General features: G+C 45.9%; 1 protein-coding gene across 1 annotated transcript in view; it reads left to right on the top strand.

Annotated features, from left to right (window-relative positions):
* The window catches only part of OVCH2 (ovochymase 2), a 52,717-nt gene that overhangs the window by 16,471 nt on the left and 18,901 nt on the right, over nucleotides 1-17,345 (top strand). The window contains exons 9-11 of the mRNA XM_074998908.1: nucleotides 10,845-10,935; nucleotides 11,038-11,171; nucleotides 12,740-12,880. Coding sequence (XP_074855009.1) covers nucleotides 10,845-10,935; nucleotides 11,038-11,171; nucleotides 12,740-12,880 — 366 coding nt within the window. The remainder of the gene's footprint in view (nucleotides 1-10,844; nucleotides 10,936-11,037; nucleotides 11,172-12,739; nucleotides 12,881-17,345) is intronic.

Genomic DNA, 17,345 nt, shown 5'->3' with positions numbered 1-17,345 from the left:
ACCTCTGTTATTGTTATATTAGCTGTTGTGGCAGAAATACATAATTATGGTCTGATCTTGTGGACAATGAAGCTCTGATACAGCAAAACACTTCAAGATGCTTAAATCTATCTCTCTTCAGAAAAGCACCTAAGAGTGTGCTTAAACATGGTTGAATTCTACACTATCAATAGGATCTGGAAAAAATCCTTTTATCGCCTAATATAAAAAGAAATATATTAATATTTACTTGCAATCTTCATAAGCAGATGTTTAAAAGTTGAATATTCCCCTACAATGTTGGAATGAAAACTCAAATAATACATGAGAACCAGAAACTGGGTGGGTGTATTTTAAAGTGTTACATGAAAAAAGTAGTATCCACTGTACTCATTTCTTCAGTAAACATGTAGGTTTATTTATATAGCTGTCGATTGCAATTAATGCATGCAACTAATGAAAAACAAATTAACTACATTAAAAATATAGTCACTATTGCAGTTTTATTCAGAGTAAACTGGTGTTCTATTGTTGCTTAATATTTGTGGTTGTATTACTTTTCCAAATACATTGATTTCAGTTACAACACAGGATGTAAAGTATACAGGGCTCACTAGAGTATTATTTTTATTATAATATTTGCACTGTAAAAAGATAAACAAAAGAAATAGTACAATATTTTTCAATTTACCTCTTGCAAGTTCACTCAGTCCTACTTCTTGCTCAGCCAATTGCTAAGATGAATGTTTGTTTATATTTATGGGAGATAATGCTGCCTGTTTCTTATTTACAATGTCCCATGAAAGTGAGAACAGGCATTTGAATGGCACTCCTGTAGCGGAATTGCACAATAGCATATCTGGCATGTAAATATATGCCCCTTCATGTTTCTACTTGTAGGTGCTAAAGGTTTATGTTGTTTTGTGTTTGAGTGCAGTTATGTAGAAAGAAAAAAATAATTCTATATTTGTAAGTTGCATTTGTGCAATAGACTGAACTATATTACTTGTCTGCGGTGAATTGAAAAATACTGTTCTTCAAGTGATTGCTCATGTGCATTCCAATGCAGGTGTGCACACACGTACATGCCCAGTTACCAGAAGTCTTTTTCCCCTAGCCAGTAGCCTTTGGGTCAATGTGGCACCCCCTGGAGTGGTGCCAATATGGCGGCCAACACAGACCCGCAACCTCCCCACCCCTGCTCAGTTCCTTCTTGCCACAGTATTGGTTGCTGGAACTCCTCTTCACTCATGTGAGCACTCATATCTGTAGCTGTTAGCTTTAATTCTTACTGATAGATAGTTTAATTAGTTGTTAATATTTCAATCCTTAGTTAAATAATTCAATAGTTTAATTGTTAAAGTGAGAGTAGTTCATCAGACCCGAGTAGGAAGGCTAGTTCCCCCTTCTCATGGCCTTGGTGCTGGGGCATGCTGAAGTCCCCAGGCTTCAAGACTTGTGAAGATTCTGACAAGTGCATGCCAAAAGGCATCCCATACTCCTCCACCTGTTTAAAGTGTTTAGGCAAGAGGCACCAACACAATCGCAGTAATATTTGTACGACATTTAAACCCAGGACCTTAAAGGACAGAGTGCAGTGCCTTAAGTCCCTTCTGATTGGGGCAGCTCTCCAGCTGGAAAAGCCCCCATCTGCGAGGCCAAACACAGCATCTTCGACGTGGAGTGGACTGGCATTGAGCTCAGCCACGGCACCAGCAAAAGAGAAGGGAGGCTGGCACACAACCCTTCTAGGAGACATAAGTCCCAGTCCCCAGTGCCTCACAAAAAGAAACAGGCATGATAGGAGCTGCTCCCATTTGGCGCCAAAGTGCAGGGAGGAGCCTGAGGCACTGTCAACTAAACCGTGCCATGGGCATGCCTTGGAATTCTGAGTATCAATGCTGGTTCAGCGGTTCAGTCCTTGTTTACCAGAGATGCCATCAACATCTGAGTCATTCAGAGCAGCGCAGAGCCTGCTATGGATCATGGCACCCTTCTTGCTGCCAGGGTGATCAAAGGCCCCAAGGCAGGTGGTGAGTTGTTGTCTATCATGGGGGAAGTTACTTACGATGGCATGACCATTGTCACACTCAGCCTTGGTGCCAGTGCAGGCGCCATCACAATTGGTGCCAATGTAGGTGCCTGCAGGTCAGGCACCTCCTTGGTTTTTAGCATCGGAGACATCTGAGTCAGAGTCAGACTCCTACTTCTCCAGTTCAAACAGGAGTAGGAGTGCTCAATCCTCCTCTCAGTGGAGTCAGCATTCAGCGTTGGGATAGTGGCCACCGAACTGGCAGACAGAGCCACAATGGCCCTTTTCGTCCCCATGGGCATTTTATGAGTCCCAGGGCATTTTATTTTGCTGCAGTCCCAGTCCCTGTCACTGCTGGCAATGTTGGGATCTCCCCTAGCACCACGTTTGGCACCGTAGACTTCACTAGAAGTGCCACTACAGGCCATGTCAGTGGAGCAGCCTCTCCTCACAGAGTGATCCTTGTCAGCACTGTCCATCTCCTCAGCACCAACCACCTCAGGGCCAATGCTGACGTTGGCTCTGGTGGTTTTGCTGCCTCCTCCTTCTGCAGTACCGTACACTTGGGTGCCATCCATGCTGGCATCTAAGGGACCTAGTGGGCTCCGGATGCCATCAATGTTGGCAGCTCCTACAGTAGCTCCTCCTTCAATGGTGTACCCCTTGGCACTACTCCCTGTGAGCTTAATAATGCTGGCGTCTCAGCTGTTCCCACCACACCTAGGGGGTGGCTCTCCACACCCGTCGGTGGCCGTAGATGTAGGCTGCTTGGTGCAGGCAGGGACCTTCTCTTCTTCCTCCCTGGATGAAGCAGTTGCTAGTTCTTCTGCTCCCCTGGTTTTGCAGGATGGCTAGTACCAGAGCATGGGGTTGCAGGTGGAGGAGGTCCCAATCTTAGGGCTGGAAGGGACCTCAGGAAGTCATCTAGTCCAGACCCCTGCTTCAAGCAGGATCAACTTCCACTAAGTCATCCCAGCCAGGTCCTTGTCAAGCCACGACTTAAAAACCTCAAGGGATGGGGAATCCACCACCTCTCTAGGCAACGCATTCCAATGCTTCACCACCCTCCTGGTAAGTAGTTTTTCCTAATATCTAACCTACACCTCTCCCTCTTCAACTTCAGACCATTAATCCTTGTTCTGCCATCTGACACCACTGAGAACAGGTTCTCACCCTCCTCGTTAGAGCTCCCCTTCAGGAAGCTGAAGGCTAGTATTAAATCACCCCTAAGTCTTCTCTTCTGTAAACTAAACAAGCCCAAATCCCTCAGCCTATCCTCATAGGTCTTGTGCTCCAGACCCTTAATCATTTTTGTTGCCCTTCACTGAACCTGCTCCACCAAATCTACATCCTTTTTTATACTGGGGGTCCCAAAACTGGACACAATATTCCAGATGTGGCCTCACCAGTGCCGAATAAAGAGGAATAACTACTTCTCTAGATCTGCTCGAAATGCTCCTCCTAATGCACCTCAGTATGCCGTTAGCTTTCTTGGCTACAAGGGCACACTGTTTACTCATATCCAGCCTTTCATCCACCATAACCCCTAGGTCCCTTTCCATCGTACTGCTGCTGAGTTAATCGGTACCCAGCCTATAAAAATGCTTGGGATTCTTCCACCCCCAGGTGGAAGACTCTACGCTTCTCCTTGTTGAACCGCATCAGATTTCTTTTGGCCCAGTCCTCCAATTTATCCAGGTCCCTCTGGATTCTCTCTCTACCCTCCAACATATCTACCCCTCCCCCTAGTTTTGTGTCATTCGCAAACTTGCTGAGGGTGCAATCCAGTCCCTCATCCAGGTCATTAATAAAGATGTTGAACAACACCGGCCCCAGAACCAAGCCTTGCAGCACTCTGCTTGAAACAGACTGCCATCTAGATATTGAGCCATTGACCACTACCTGTTGGACCCAACCATCAAGCCAGCTTTCTATCCACCTTACAGTCCAAGGAGCCAATCCATATTTCCTTAACTTGTGGGCAAGAATGTTGAGGGAGACTGTATCAAAAGCTTTGCTGAAGTAAAGGTATATCCCATCCACTGACCTCCCCATGTCCACAGAGCCTGTTACCTCCTCAGAGAAGCTAATCAGATTGGTCAGACGGGACTTGTCCCTTGTGAATCCATGTGGGCTACTTTTGATCACTTTCTCATCTTCCAAGTGCTCCAAAATGGATTCCTTGAGGATTCCCTACATCATTTTCCAAGGGACTGAGGTAAGGTTGTTATAGTTATAGCAACTATATATATAGTTATAGTTATAGGGGTCTATAGTTCCCTGGATTGTCCTTTTTTCCTTTTTTAAAGATGGGCACGACGTTTGCCTTTTCCCAGTCTTTCGGGATCTCTCCTGACCTCCAAGAGTCTTCAAAGACAATGGCCAAAGGTTTGGCAATGACATCTGCCAATTTCTTCAGCACCCCTGAGTGCATTAAATCCAGACCCATGGACTTGTGTACATCTTGTTTTTCCTAGATAACTCAGAACTTGTTCCTCCCCCGCAGATTGCTGCCCTCCACCTTCCCATGCTGCGTTGTCTAGGACCATCGTGTGAGAGTTGACTTTGTCCGTGAAGACTGAGGCAAAAAAAGCAATGAGTACTTCAGCTTTTCCCACATCATCTGTCACTGGGTTACCTCTCACATCCAGTAATGGCCCCACAGCTTCTCTGATAACCGGTTTATTGTTAACATGCTTGTAGAAACCCTTCTTTTTACATCCCTTGCCAGCTGCAGTTCTAATTGTGCTTTTGCTTTCCTTATTACTCCCCAGCATTCTCCAGCTGTATGTTTATACTTCTCCTTAGTCAACTGTCCATGTTTCCATTTCTTTTACGCATCCTTTTTGAGTTTAAGCTGACTAATGATTTCGCCATTAAGCCAAGCTGGTTGCCTACCATATTTGCATTTTACTATGCAGCAGGATGGTTTGTTCCTGTGCTTTCAGTAGGACTTCTTTAAAATACTGCCAGTTCTCTTGAACTCTCTTCCCCTTCATCTTCATTTCCCAAGGGGTCCTGCTCATCAGTTCTCTCAGGGAGTCAAAATCTACTCTTTTGAAATCAAGGGTCTATATGTTACTGCTCATCCTTCTTCCTTTTGTCCAGGTCCTGAAATCTACGATCTCATGGTCGCTGCAGCCCAGGTTTCCACCCACTTCTATTTCTCCTACTAGTTCTTCCCTGTTTGCGAGCAGCAGGTCAAGTTGTGCATGGCCCCTGGCTGGTTCCTTCAGCACTTGTACCCAAGAAGTTATCCCCAACATTCTACAAAAACTTCGTGGATTGTCTGTGTGTTGCTTTATTGGTCTCCTAAAAAATGTCTGAATGATTAAAGTCTCCCATGAGAACCAGAGCCTGTGACTTGGAAGCTTCTCTTAGCTAACTAAGAAATCTTCACCTACCTCATCTCCCTGATCTGGTGGTCTATAGCAGACACCAACTACAACATCACCTCTGTTGCTTCCACCTCTAAGCCTAACCCAAAGATGCTCAGCTGGCTTTTCTCCCTCCTTATACTGGAGCTCAGAGCATTCATACTGCTTCCTCACATAGAGCGCAGCTCCTCCTCCTTTTCTCCCCTGTCTGTCCTTCCTAAATAGTTTATACCCTTCCATGACCGTGCTCCAGTTATGCGAATCGTCCCACCAAGTCTCCATTAATGTAACCACCTCATACAATTTTGACTGTGCCAGGGCCTCCAATTCTTCCTGTTTGTTCCCTAGGCTTCTGGCATTTGTGTACAAGCATCTTAGAGAAATGGCTGATTGGCCCACTTGCTCCTCTTCACTCAGGAAATCTGCTTGAGTGTTCCCTCCTCCTTCCCCACTTACCTCATTGGGTCCCTCTAGAGTGGCCTTAGCTTTCATAAAGACCATTGCCCAAACTGCCAAGACCATGTGGCAGATACTGGCATCAGCCCAGCCCACAGTAATTAAAAATGAGAGATGGACCCACCTGTTCACCCACCCCGTCCCAACTTCCTGGTCATGGATGTGGCCAAGCACAGGGTGAGACAATGGTTTCAGGGGCCTTTGCCCAAAAATAGAGAGGTGAAAAGATTGGACTTATATGGGAGGAAAGTTTATCCAACCGGAGGGCTGCAGCTGTGCACAGTTTATCAGCAAGCCCTAGTGAGCAGGTCCTCCTACAATACAGTGTCATCCTTCTTGAAATTTACAGAATTTACTTCCTTGGATGCTAAACCTGAATTTACGGGGATTGTGGAGAACAAACTGACTTCATGTGCAGCCCTACAAGCCACCTTGGATGCTGCCAATGCAGCAACACAGGTCATGGCATCGGTGTGGCCAGGAGGTGGGGGACTCGGCTGCAGGTTTTGGCCTGCCCCATGAAGTGCAGCAGACTATTCAAGACCCACCTTTTGAGGGACCAACATTGTTTTCTTGAAAAACAGATGAAAGGCTGCACAGACTTATGGAATTTAGGGCCACCCAGCACAGACATTTTAACCCCCACCCTCCGCCTAGGCAGTTCCCTCAGCAGCCTGGGGATCAAAATAGCAGTGAGGTCGCAGCGGCAGGAGGTGCTCCAATCAGCCAGGCCAGGGCCAGGGGAAGCAGAAGCCCCCACCAGGGCCAAAACATGATGTTTGAAGGTACGATTGGGAGCACCACACCACTCCCCACCAGCACACCCTTTATTTTTGTTCCATCTATCCCCTTTCTACCCTGTGTGGTACCATATAACTTCGGACCAGTGGGTCCTTTGCACAGTAGAAAGGGGATATGCTAACCAATTCAGTGCTTACACACACACCCTTGAACTCTCCTTCCCCATCCCTCTTCTGGGACCCCCTTACAAGAGTCTGCTCAGGCAGGAGATGCAGTCGCTCCTTGAGCAAGGAGCAATAGAGGAGGTTCCTCCACGATTCAGGGGCCAGGGGTTTTACTCCCATTATTTCCTAATTCCAAAATCAAAGGGGGTCTGAGACCCATCATGGACCTGTGAGGCCTGAACAAGTTTGTAAAAAAAAAAAAAAGATCAGGCTTCACATGGTCTCCCTGGGGCTCATTATTCCATTTGCTGGATCCAGGAGGCTGGTTTGCTGCTCTTGACTTACAGAATGTGTACTTTCACATCACCATCTATCCTCCCCACAGGAGGTTCTTTTAGATTTGTGCCATATGGGGAACACTATCAGTTCACAGAACTTCCATTCAGCCTGTTGACATCTTCAACAGTTTTCACCAAGTGCATGGCAGTGGTTGCAGCCTTCCTCTGCAGGCACAGAGACCAGTTATTCCCATACCTGGATGACTGGTTGGTCAAAGGGAGCTCACAGGCCCAAGCTTACCAACACATAGGATTCATCCACTAAACTTCCAACAGTCTCGGCCTCCTGGTACATGAGGCAAAGTTGACACTTGTCCCCATGCAAAGAATAGAGTTTGTGGGGTCTCTCCTGGACTCAGTGCTCACCAAGGCCTCCATGCCAGAAAGCAGGTTCCAAGGTATGGCCAGCATCATAAACAACTTTATCAAGTTCCCCACTACGATGGTCAGGTGTTGCATGAAGATCCTGGGACACACGGCAGCTTGTATGTTTGTGGTGCAACGAACCAGACTTCGACTGTATTGCCTCCATTTGTGGCTTGCTTTGGTGTACAACCCTGTGAGGGACCTTATAGACAAATTAGTGACATTGCCACAGCAGGTACTGCAGACCCTGTATTGGCGGCTGGACACTCAGACCAAAACACTTAATTTCTCTTCCGCCCCACCCTCCCTTCAGTTCCATGTATCTGATTTGTCAGGTTTTCTTTTTATTTATTTTTTTAAACTTCTGAGCTACATAACTGTCAGTCTGTACTGGCAATCCTACAGAGCTGATGAAGTGGGTCTGTCCCATGAAAGCTCATCACCTAATAAATTATTTTGTTAGTTTTTAAAGTGCTACATGACTGCTGATTTTGTTTCCTTGTCCCTGGTAACTGATGCATCAGACCTACAGTGAGGGTGCATTTGGGGGAGCACTTGTCTCAGGCTCTACGGGGCCCATCAGGCCTTGAGTTCCACAGCAGTGTGAGGGAGCTCGGACAGATCAGGTTGGAGTGCAGGGTGTTCCGGGACAAACTAGTGGGGCATTCTGTGTCAGTGAGTACAGACAACATGACAGACGGGAGGGTGCACACTCCTGTCCCCTGTGTCAAAAAGCAATCAGGCTGTAGGAGTTTTACATTCAGCACCAAATTCTCCTGCAGGTCCATGACTTATCCGGGGTCCACAGTACCATAGTGCATCACCTCAGCAGGCCTCATGAACCCTGAGTGGTCTGTTCATCCAGATGTGCTGCACTCAACTTTCCAAGTTTGGGACTAGCCCCAGGTGGACCTGTTTATCATGCAGCTCAATGCAAAGTGCCCAATGTTTTGTTCTTACTGGAACCACAGTCTGGAGTGGACGTGTACAGTGTATGAGCTGATAGGAATAAGGGGATTTTCGAGTTGGCAGGGTCCTTTCGAAAAGGGCCCCCATCTGGACAAGCCATGTGGGAGTAAAGTGGAAATTTTGAAGAGCCATGGCTGGCAGCATGCATTTCAGTGCCTCATTAGTAATCTTCAATTTGGCCATTTGCATGGCCATTTCCAAGTTTTGTGCCAGTGTAGACACAGCCATAGGGTTAGAAGAGACCTCAAGAGGTCGTTGAATCCAGTCCCTTGCCCTCTCCACAGGACCAAGTACCATCCCTGACATATTTTTTAAACCTATTTGCCCCAGACACCTAAATGGACCCCTCAAGGATTGAGCTCACAGCCCTTGGTTTAACAGGCTAATGCTTTAACCACTGAGCTTTCCCTGCCTCTTGGGTCTCTTGGACCTGTCAGTGTGCAATCTGGCCACACTTCTGTCACACCTGGACCTGTTGATGCAGAAGATGGGGTGGCTTCAGCACCCCAATCTTCTATTCCTTCACCTGAGTTTCATGTCGGACTCCCCCTTGGAACTTTTCCTGCTCAGGCCCAGTCACGGATGTACTTTTCAATAGTAGAAAAACTTCCATGAAGGCCACTTACTCTGCAAGGTGGCAAAGGTTCACCATTTGGATGTCCCAGAAGGGATTATCCCCCTTGCAGGCCACAGTCACCTAAATTCTGAACTATTTGTGGCACCTGAGTCAGGCGGGGCTGTTCCTGTCTCCATTAAAGTTCACTTGGCGCAGCCATTCCTGCTTTTCGCCTGTGTTCTCAGACCAGGTGGTAAAGATATTCATGACAGGCTTGGTGAGGGTGAGACCACAAATGTGAGACTTACGGGACTTATTTTTGGTTTTGGATAAGCTTATGGGGGCCCCCTTTCAAACCTCTTGCTCCCTGCTGCTTCTAAGTTACAAAACTGCCTTTTGGTGGCCATCACATTGGCCAGAAGGGTGTCTGAACTGAGGGCTCTTACAGTGGCTCCACTCTGTATGGTATTCCACAAGGACAAGGTTAGACTGAGACCCCACCCGGCTTTCCTCTTGAAGGTGGTCTCCTCTTTCCATGTCAATCAGATATTTCGTTACCTGTGTTTTATCCTAAACCTCATTCTAACCCAAGGGAGCAGAGTTTACATACCTTAGACATCCATAGAGCTTTGGCTTTTTATATAGACAGGACTTAGAAAGTTGCAGCAGCTCTCTGTTGTGGTGGCAGACAGGAAGAAGAGCCTTCTTGTTTTCTCGCAGAGGATATCCTCCTGGATAGTGTGTTGTATTAGGAAATGCTACAAGATAGCAGGGGTTCCCCCTCCTCCACACAGCACGCATTCTACGAGGGTGCAGGCATCCTCAGCAACGTTCCTAGCCCACGTCCCTATTCAGGAAACCTGTAGGGCAGCCACCTGCCTTCCCATACGTACACTTGTAGCCCTTTGTGCAATCACGCAGCATGCTAGAGAGGATGCTGCAGTGGGCAGGGTCATACTAGATTCATTCTGGGGCTCCGACCCCACCTCTACCGTCAGCTTGCAGTCACCTACATTGGAATGCACATGAGCAATCACTTGAAGAAGACTCTTACTTTCTTCTGTAACTGATGTCCTTTGATATTTGTGGCTCATGTCCATTCCAAAACCCTCCCGCCTTTCCCCACTGTCAGAGTATCTGGCAAGAAGGAACTGAGCAGCAGGCAGGACAGGCAGTACCTATATTGGCTGCCATATTGGCTCCACTCCAGGGGCGCCGCACTGACCCAACAGCTACCAGCCAGGGGAAAAAGGCTTCTGGCAACTGGACGTGCTCATGAATCCACATGAGCAAAACGTTTCAAAGAACACCAGTAACAGAAGTAAATAACTGTCTTTTACTTTTTTACAATGCAAATATTTAATAAAAATAAGATAAAATGAAGACTGTACACTTTGTATTCTATTGTGCTGCAATAAATGTTTGAGAACATAGAAAACCATTCAAAGTAGTTACATAAATTTAAATTGGTATTGTGTTATTGTTTAACAGTATGATAAAGCTGATTAATCAACTACATTTTAACCTCATAATTAAATGCAATTATTTTTGAATTGTTTGATAGCCTTTATGATAAAAAATATTGCAGTAATGTGCTTACAGTAAAAGTATGAAAGGTTTTAGATTGGGGTTTTTGGGAGGCCTCACTTTGCATTAAAATTTCACTGTCTATTAATATACTTGTGCATAAATAGCTACACAGGAGGGAGACACATGTACAACCAATCATTTGAAAAAAAAAATCTGAGACATTTTAAAACGATAATCTTATTTTTCTCCTTAAATGCTAAATAAGTTTTCTGGGGGTAACAGATGACTGTATATCCAACCTGATTGTCTGTTTAATTCCAAACTTACAAAATACAGCATCATGTAGCACCCAAGATGGCAAAATCCTCAGCAATGAAGGTGAATTACGTTTCCCAGAAAGTCCCAAACATTTCTATGAGAACAACCAGTGAGTAGCTGCAATGCATTTCTTTTTCAGAAGCTATATGCAATGATCTTGCAGTCGCAGTTTGACTGCAAACAGGAACTCACCGAGTTTGCTTCATTCCAGGTTGTGTGTGTGGACTTTGCTTGTCCCTGAAGGCATGCATATCCTCCTTAATTTCTCCCACTTTGATGTGGAGTCAGACACATTCTGTGACTATGATTCTCTGTCTGTATATTCGAAAGGTGACAGACTTGTTGGTGAGTTGCTTTTCAGTAAGTCTATGGAAAATGTTCACAGGGTCCTTCAGTGTTGTTTAAAGTTTAAATAGTAACTGGTTCCACTGATTTCAGGCTGTCTGTATTGTTACTGATCACACTGAACTCATGTTTGCAAGTTAAATGTCATGTATCCCTCTAGGAGCTTCACCTAGAGGGAATTTACTACTGGTTGCACCTCTGAAAACTGGCACTCTCTGGTCCGGCAACATCCATGATCCAGAAGGACCATGGATGTTTCTGGACCATAGAGGCCTGGAGCCTAAGGGAAGGCGGTGCAGCAGCCTTGGCAGCCCAGCTGGGAGCAGAGTCCCCAGGCAGTGGCTGAGGCCAGAGTCCCCTGACTGCCCTGTGGAAACATGAGACTGGGACCAGACCAGAGTTCCTGGTTGCCCTGCTGCAGTGCAGGGCTGTAGCCAGCATTCCTCAGCTGCCCTGAGGTGGTGTGGGGCCAGGATCCTAGCCGGGATTCCCTCGTTGCTCTGCAGTGGTGCAGGGCTGGGATTCCCCAGCAAGACTGGGCTGGACTGGGACTGAGATTCCCCAGCTGCCACACAGAAGCTTTGGTCTGGACTCCTGCAGCTGGAGCCCAGCAGCAGCCTGAGGGGACATGGAGGTGCCTGGGTGGCATAAGCCATTGTCCAGCTGCCCAACTCAGCAGGAGGGCAAGCAGCTTAGCAGGTGTTTGGGGGTGGGGGAACCAAGCACAATAACTGCCTACAGCAGGAATCAGCCTTGGAGAATGGTGGCTATAGACCTTATGTGGGCTGGCAAATCCTCTTATTCAGATACTTGAGGTACAGCGTTTACTTTCCCTAGCTAATAGAGTCACCCTTTACCCTCAAGTGATAAAGGCTTGTGTTTTGGTATGCAAAGTCTGGGTTGAGTCTGCAGACAATTCAGGAGGGAGTGGGTCATGTTACCCACTTATTACAGCTCATTGGGGAAAAGTGTTTGGAGGAGAAATTGGAAGTTCAGTGAAATTATAATGTACCATGGATCCTTTCTATCTCTATGCTGCTTGTGTGAATCTAGCCAAGGTTTGTAAGGAGTAAGAGTGAAAGATGTTATCAGCCTAATAACTGTTCAGTGATATGATCTTTCCTGTCCAGTTCCTAGTGGTGAGCTCCATAGAAAACACTGACATTAACAGGTGCAGTTGACTGTCTTACCACAGAATTCTAACGCATGTGGAAAATGACCTCCCATCTCACAAGCAGAGGAGGTACCTACTGATCAGGAACAAGACATTATTGGAAGGCTTGCTCTGCTGCTATGCATGTTGCTGCTAAACGGAAGACATTAGTTTCCAGTACTATCATGACACCATTATGCTATTTTGTGGACTTGTGTTTATCGGGAAACAGTAGAAAGGAAAATGGAGGCAGGCTTCAAACGGAGGAGCTGTAAAAATTCTAGTTGTACTTTTTTGTGTGTGCCCACATATTGTAGCAGAGGTTTTATTATTTTGACATGTATACATTTTTCTATCAACTTTGCTAAGGTTTTTAATGATGATCATTCTCTAATTATGAATACATAATTTGCAGGGAGATACTGTGGGGTTGACTCTCCACTACCCATTTTGGTTGGCTCCAATAGTGTAAAGCTGAAATTTGTCTCTGATAACAAGGAGTCTGGAACTGGATTTTCAGTTGTGCACAAAGCCCTTTCACCAGATCATCTTCCTGGTAAGTGTTAGTGCGAAATTATAGCCTCCCTGTCCATTCATTGTATAAAATCCAATGTATTCCTGAAGTTAGCTATTTCAAGGCCTCTGTAGTTGGATCTTGAAAAGTTCAGACTGAGGCTGGATTTGTGTCTGAAAAAGCACTAGAATAAAGGCTGAATCTGTGTGGGTGCTATTTCTAAACAGATGATGGGATGTAGAGGATAAGGAACTGTCAGGAAGCTGTGATAGCTTATTGCTGTGAGGAATGAGGAGAAAGGTTATCTTAGGCCATGTCTACACCAGAGCATAAAGTCGATTTTAAGGGACTTAGTTTGATTTTTATAATGTACCTATCTTCTCTGCAAGTATCATTAAGTTGATTTTAAGGTCTGCAAAAATTGACATTTGTGCCCCACCCATTTCACAAGGGCTGTGTCTACACAGGCACAAATCTTCGAAATAGCCATATTTCGAAGATGACTAATGAGACACTGAATTGAATATTCAGTGTCTCATTAGCATTAGGACACTTCCAGCTGTGGCACTTCAAAAGCGTGCGGCTCGACACAGCTACACAGGTGTTCTTTTTGAAAGGACCCCGCACCTTTCGAAATCCCCTTGTCCCGCTCACTGATTGGAATAAGGGGATTTTGAAAGGTGCAGGTCCTTTTGAAAAGGACCCCCATGTAGCTGCGCCGAGCCGAACCTCACGCTTTTGAAAGCGGCACTTTCGAAACACTGCAGCTGGAAGCATCCTAATGCTAATGAGGTGCTGAATATTCAATTCAACACCTCATTAGTAATCTTCAAAATGTGGCTATTTCAAAGATTTGTGCCCGTGTAGACACAGCCAAGGAGTAATGCCAAGTTCGAATTTATAAGGTTTATTTAAGGCTAGTGTAGAAACAGTGTTATTTTAATTTGATTTTCTTGTCCTCCAGAAGTATCCCACAATGTCCCTAATGAGTCCATTCTGGCCCCTTTCACCTCCGTGCTCTCCAGGTGTGCAGGAAGTAGGTAACAGGAAGCTTGGGAATTTTGAAATAATTTCCTTTCTGGCCAGCATAGTTGCAGACCTCAGGAGCACACCTCAGGAGAGCATCTGGCCAGGAATTCTCAGGGACGCAAAAATCTGTCCTGCAGAAACTGCAAACCAGCAAAAGAGATTCAGACATTACAGGGTTTGTTGGAGAAAGGTTACATCGGGGACACTCAGCAGTGCTCGGTAGAAATCAAGGACCTCAGGCAGGTGTATCAGAAGCCAAAAGAAGGCTATGCGTGGTCTGGGTCATCTCCCCAAACATGCCTCTTTGATGACCAGCTTATGCAATTCTGGGGAAAGACCCAACCGTGGTTATGCAAAAATACTTGGACTCTTCAGGAAAGACTGCTCAGCTGTCCTGTGAGAGCAGCAAGGAGGAGGAGATGGTGGTAGATGTAGAAGAGGAAGAAGATGAGCATGACAATCAGCAGGTAACCAATGAAGATTATCCTGAAGACAGTCAGGACCTCTTCATCCATTTGAAGGCAGTCCCCTTATCGCCAGATGCTCTGCAGGCAAGCGATGCTGGAGAGGCACTTCTAGTGAGTTTTTTTAAACTGCTACAAGTAGGTTGCATCAGGGGTGGGGTGAATATATGCATATGCAGACTGAGGCCCCAAGAACAGCTTGTTAGCGTTTCTGGGATGGAGTGCTGATCCTGCTTGGAAATATCCATAAAGGTCTCAGACAGGTACTCTTATTTTAATCCCAAGGTTTTTTGGGGAGGCCTTATTCTGGCTTCTACAATAGCACACCTTGCCACGCCAAACCACCAGTGAGTAATCTGAAATCACGGCACCACAGAGCAGTGTCATAAATTTCCCAGGCCTGTGCCCACAGAGTGTGAGCATATTTTCTTATTCAGTTTCTGTTGCTCTTAGGAGGCTGATGTCTCTTTTTGCAACCTAGAACAAGCACAGAAAGTTGCCTGAAAGTTTGTCCCTTTAACTTTATCACATTGCTCACTGTATGTAAAGTTCATTTAAATTTCCCAGGACCACCCCTTCTCACCAAGTGACTGGTGGACCATTTGGGGTCCCCACCCCTCTACATGGCTGGCAGGTCCTCTGGTGTCCCCACCACCACTCCCACCAACATACAGCTGGTGGGCTTTCTGGCCTCCCCTCCCCAATTAATGTGGCTGGAGAGCTCTTTGGCTTCCCCACAGCACTATCACATAACTAACAGGCTCTCCAGACCCTGCTTCCAGATGCCAAAATGTCCAGTGTGGGGTTTCAGTGCTTTAAAAGGCCTTTTCCTCACACAGGATTTAGGAGGAATCCCCAAGAAAGTTTTTTGTGTCCCTATACTTAACATTTCACAGAACTGGCCTTCCCCAACCCACCACATGGCTGCCAGGCTGTCTGGACACAGTGACAAGTCCAGTACAGGGTTACAACGATGCTAAGCCTCAACCCCTCTCTTATCCACCAGGATCTTATCATGTCTGCAGTGCGGAAATGCTCTGGAGAAAATGTAACTTCTTTCAGAGATACACATCTCCTAGAGCTTGAAGGGACCGGGGTGAGGTCATCAAGTCCAGGGGGCCTCTTTAGGGATTGAGCTCACAACCCTGGGTTTAGCAGGCCAATGCTCAAACCACTCAGCTATCCTTTCTGCAGCAATTGATTCATTTTCAGCCTTAAGAGGCCAAAAATGGCTTTGTAAAACAAAATATGTTTTGATTGTGAAGCAGACACCCATTCATTGTATGTCTCTTGTGTTGTTTGAAATTTAAAAATTGTATCTAAATTTTGACCTTGAATGTCTTTCACAGGCAGCACAAGTGAGAGGGCAATTACTGTTCCTTCCCTGCCTGTGGACAGGCTCAGTCTGATGCACTGCAAAGCAGGACCTCACCCTGCAACAACTGCAAGAGGCTCAGAAAGAACGAGTGCAAAGTGGACACAGCAATGGCAGCAAAACGTACTCCAGCACAGGGTCCAGGACTTGGCGGAGTGCCTGTTAGCTGCCGGGGAGCAGGCCGACATCCTCTGGTCCCAAAAGGAATTGCATAGGGCCCCCCTGCACATCATGAACAATTACCCAACCTCCTCACCATGTTTCTTGGCCTCACTTGTCAGGGACCCAGAATGTCAGGGGAAAGGGCAAGGACAGCCTTGTGATCGATCCCCAGTTATGCTCCACACAGCAGAAGGCTCACATTCCCCCACACATGACAGCAAGATTCCCTTGCAGTCCCACCCCTTAACCCTCAGCCCTTAAATAAAAGCAATGCAAGTCAGAAAACCACAGTGTCATTTATTGGTTAACCTGTGTTGGAGTGGCATGCACTCAGAGGTAGTGTCATAAAGGGCAAGCGCACATCATTGAGGGAAAACAAAAAAGCAGTCAAGTAGCATTTAAAGACTAACGAAATAATTTATTAGGTGAGCTTTCGTGGGACAGACCCATTTCTTCAGACCATAGCCATACCAGAACAGACTCAATATTTAAGGCACAGAGAACCAAAAACAGTAATCAAGGAGGACAAATCAGAAAAAAATGATCAAGATAAGCAAATCAGAGAATAGAGGGGTAGAAGGGGGAGGGAGGTCAAGAATTAGATTAAGCCAAGTATGCAAACGAGCCCTTACAGTGACTCAGAAAATTCCCATCCGGGTTCAAACCACGTGTTAATGTGCTGAATTTGAATATAAAAGACAGCTCAGCTGTCTCCCTTTCAAGAGTGGTGTGAAAATTTTTCTTCAGGAACACACAAACTCTTAAGTCATTAACAGAATGTCCCACTCCATTAAAATGTTGACTAACCAGTTTGTGGATCTGGAGTGTTATGTCTGTTTTATGCCCATTTTTGGTTCTCTGTGCCTTAAATATTGAGTCTATTCTGGTATGGCTATGGTCTGAAGAAGTGGGTCTGTCCCACGAAAGCTCACCTAATAAATTATTTTGTTAGTCTTTAAAGTGCTACTTGACTGCTTTTTTTGTTTTGATAATATATAGACTAGCATGGCTCCCTCTGTGTTACTATTCATCATTGAGGGAGCAAGGGTCGCACTACTTGTCGGCAGCAGATTCACATGGATGTCTTTTTTCATTTATAAAGATGTTTTTCAAAGCATCCATGATTTTCATTGCACCCATCTGTGCTATCCTGATTGCACTTGTGTCCAGCTATTCATAAGTACTGGCCAGGACTTCTGCCTCTGTCCTCCAGCCTGGCATGAAATATTTCCCCTTTGCTTCTCAAAGGTTAAGAGGCTCACAGCAAGCCCCACCATGACAAGGATGTTGGCTTCACTCAGATCTAAATGGGTTGGAAGGCACCTGAATCTGGCTTTTAAACCACCAAAGGAACATTATACCACTATCCTGCACTTGCTCAGCATATGGGCATCTCCATGATTCCATCCTTGATTTTCTGGTCTGGGAAGAAAGTCCCATTATGGAGCTTTCTGTACAGAGGAGAATTTCTAAAGAT

Source organism: Carettochelys insculpta, chromosome 6, assembly GCF_033958435.1.
Source record: "Carettochelys insculpta isolate YL-2023 chromosome 6, ASM3395843v1, whole genome shotgun sequence".
NCBI lineage: Eukaryota > Metazoa > Chordata > Testudines > Carettochelyidae > Carettochelys > Carettochelys insculpta.
This window is presented reverse-complemented; position numbering and strand designations above follow the sequence as displayed.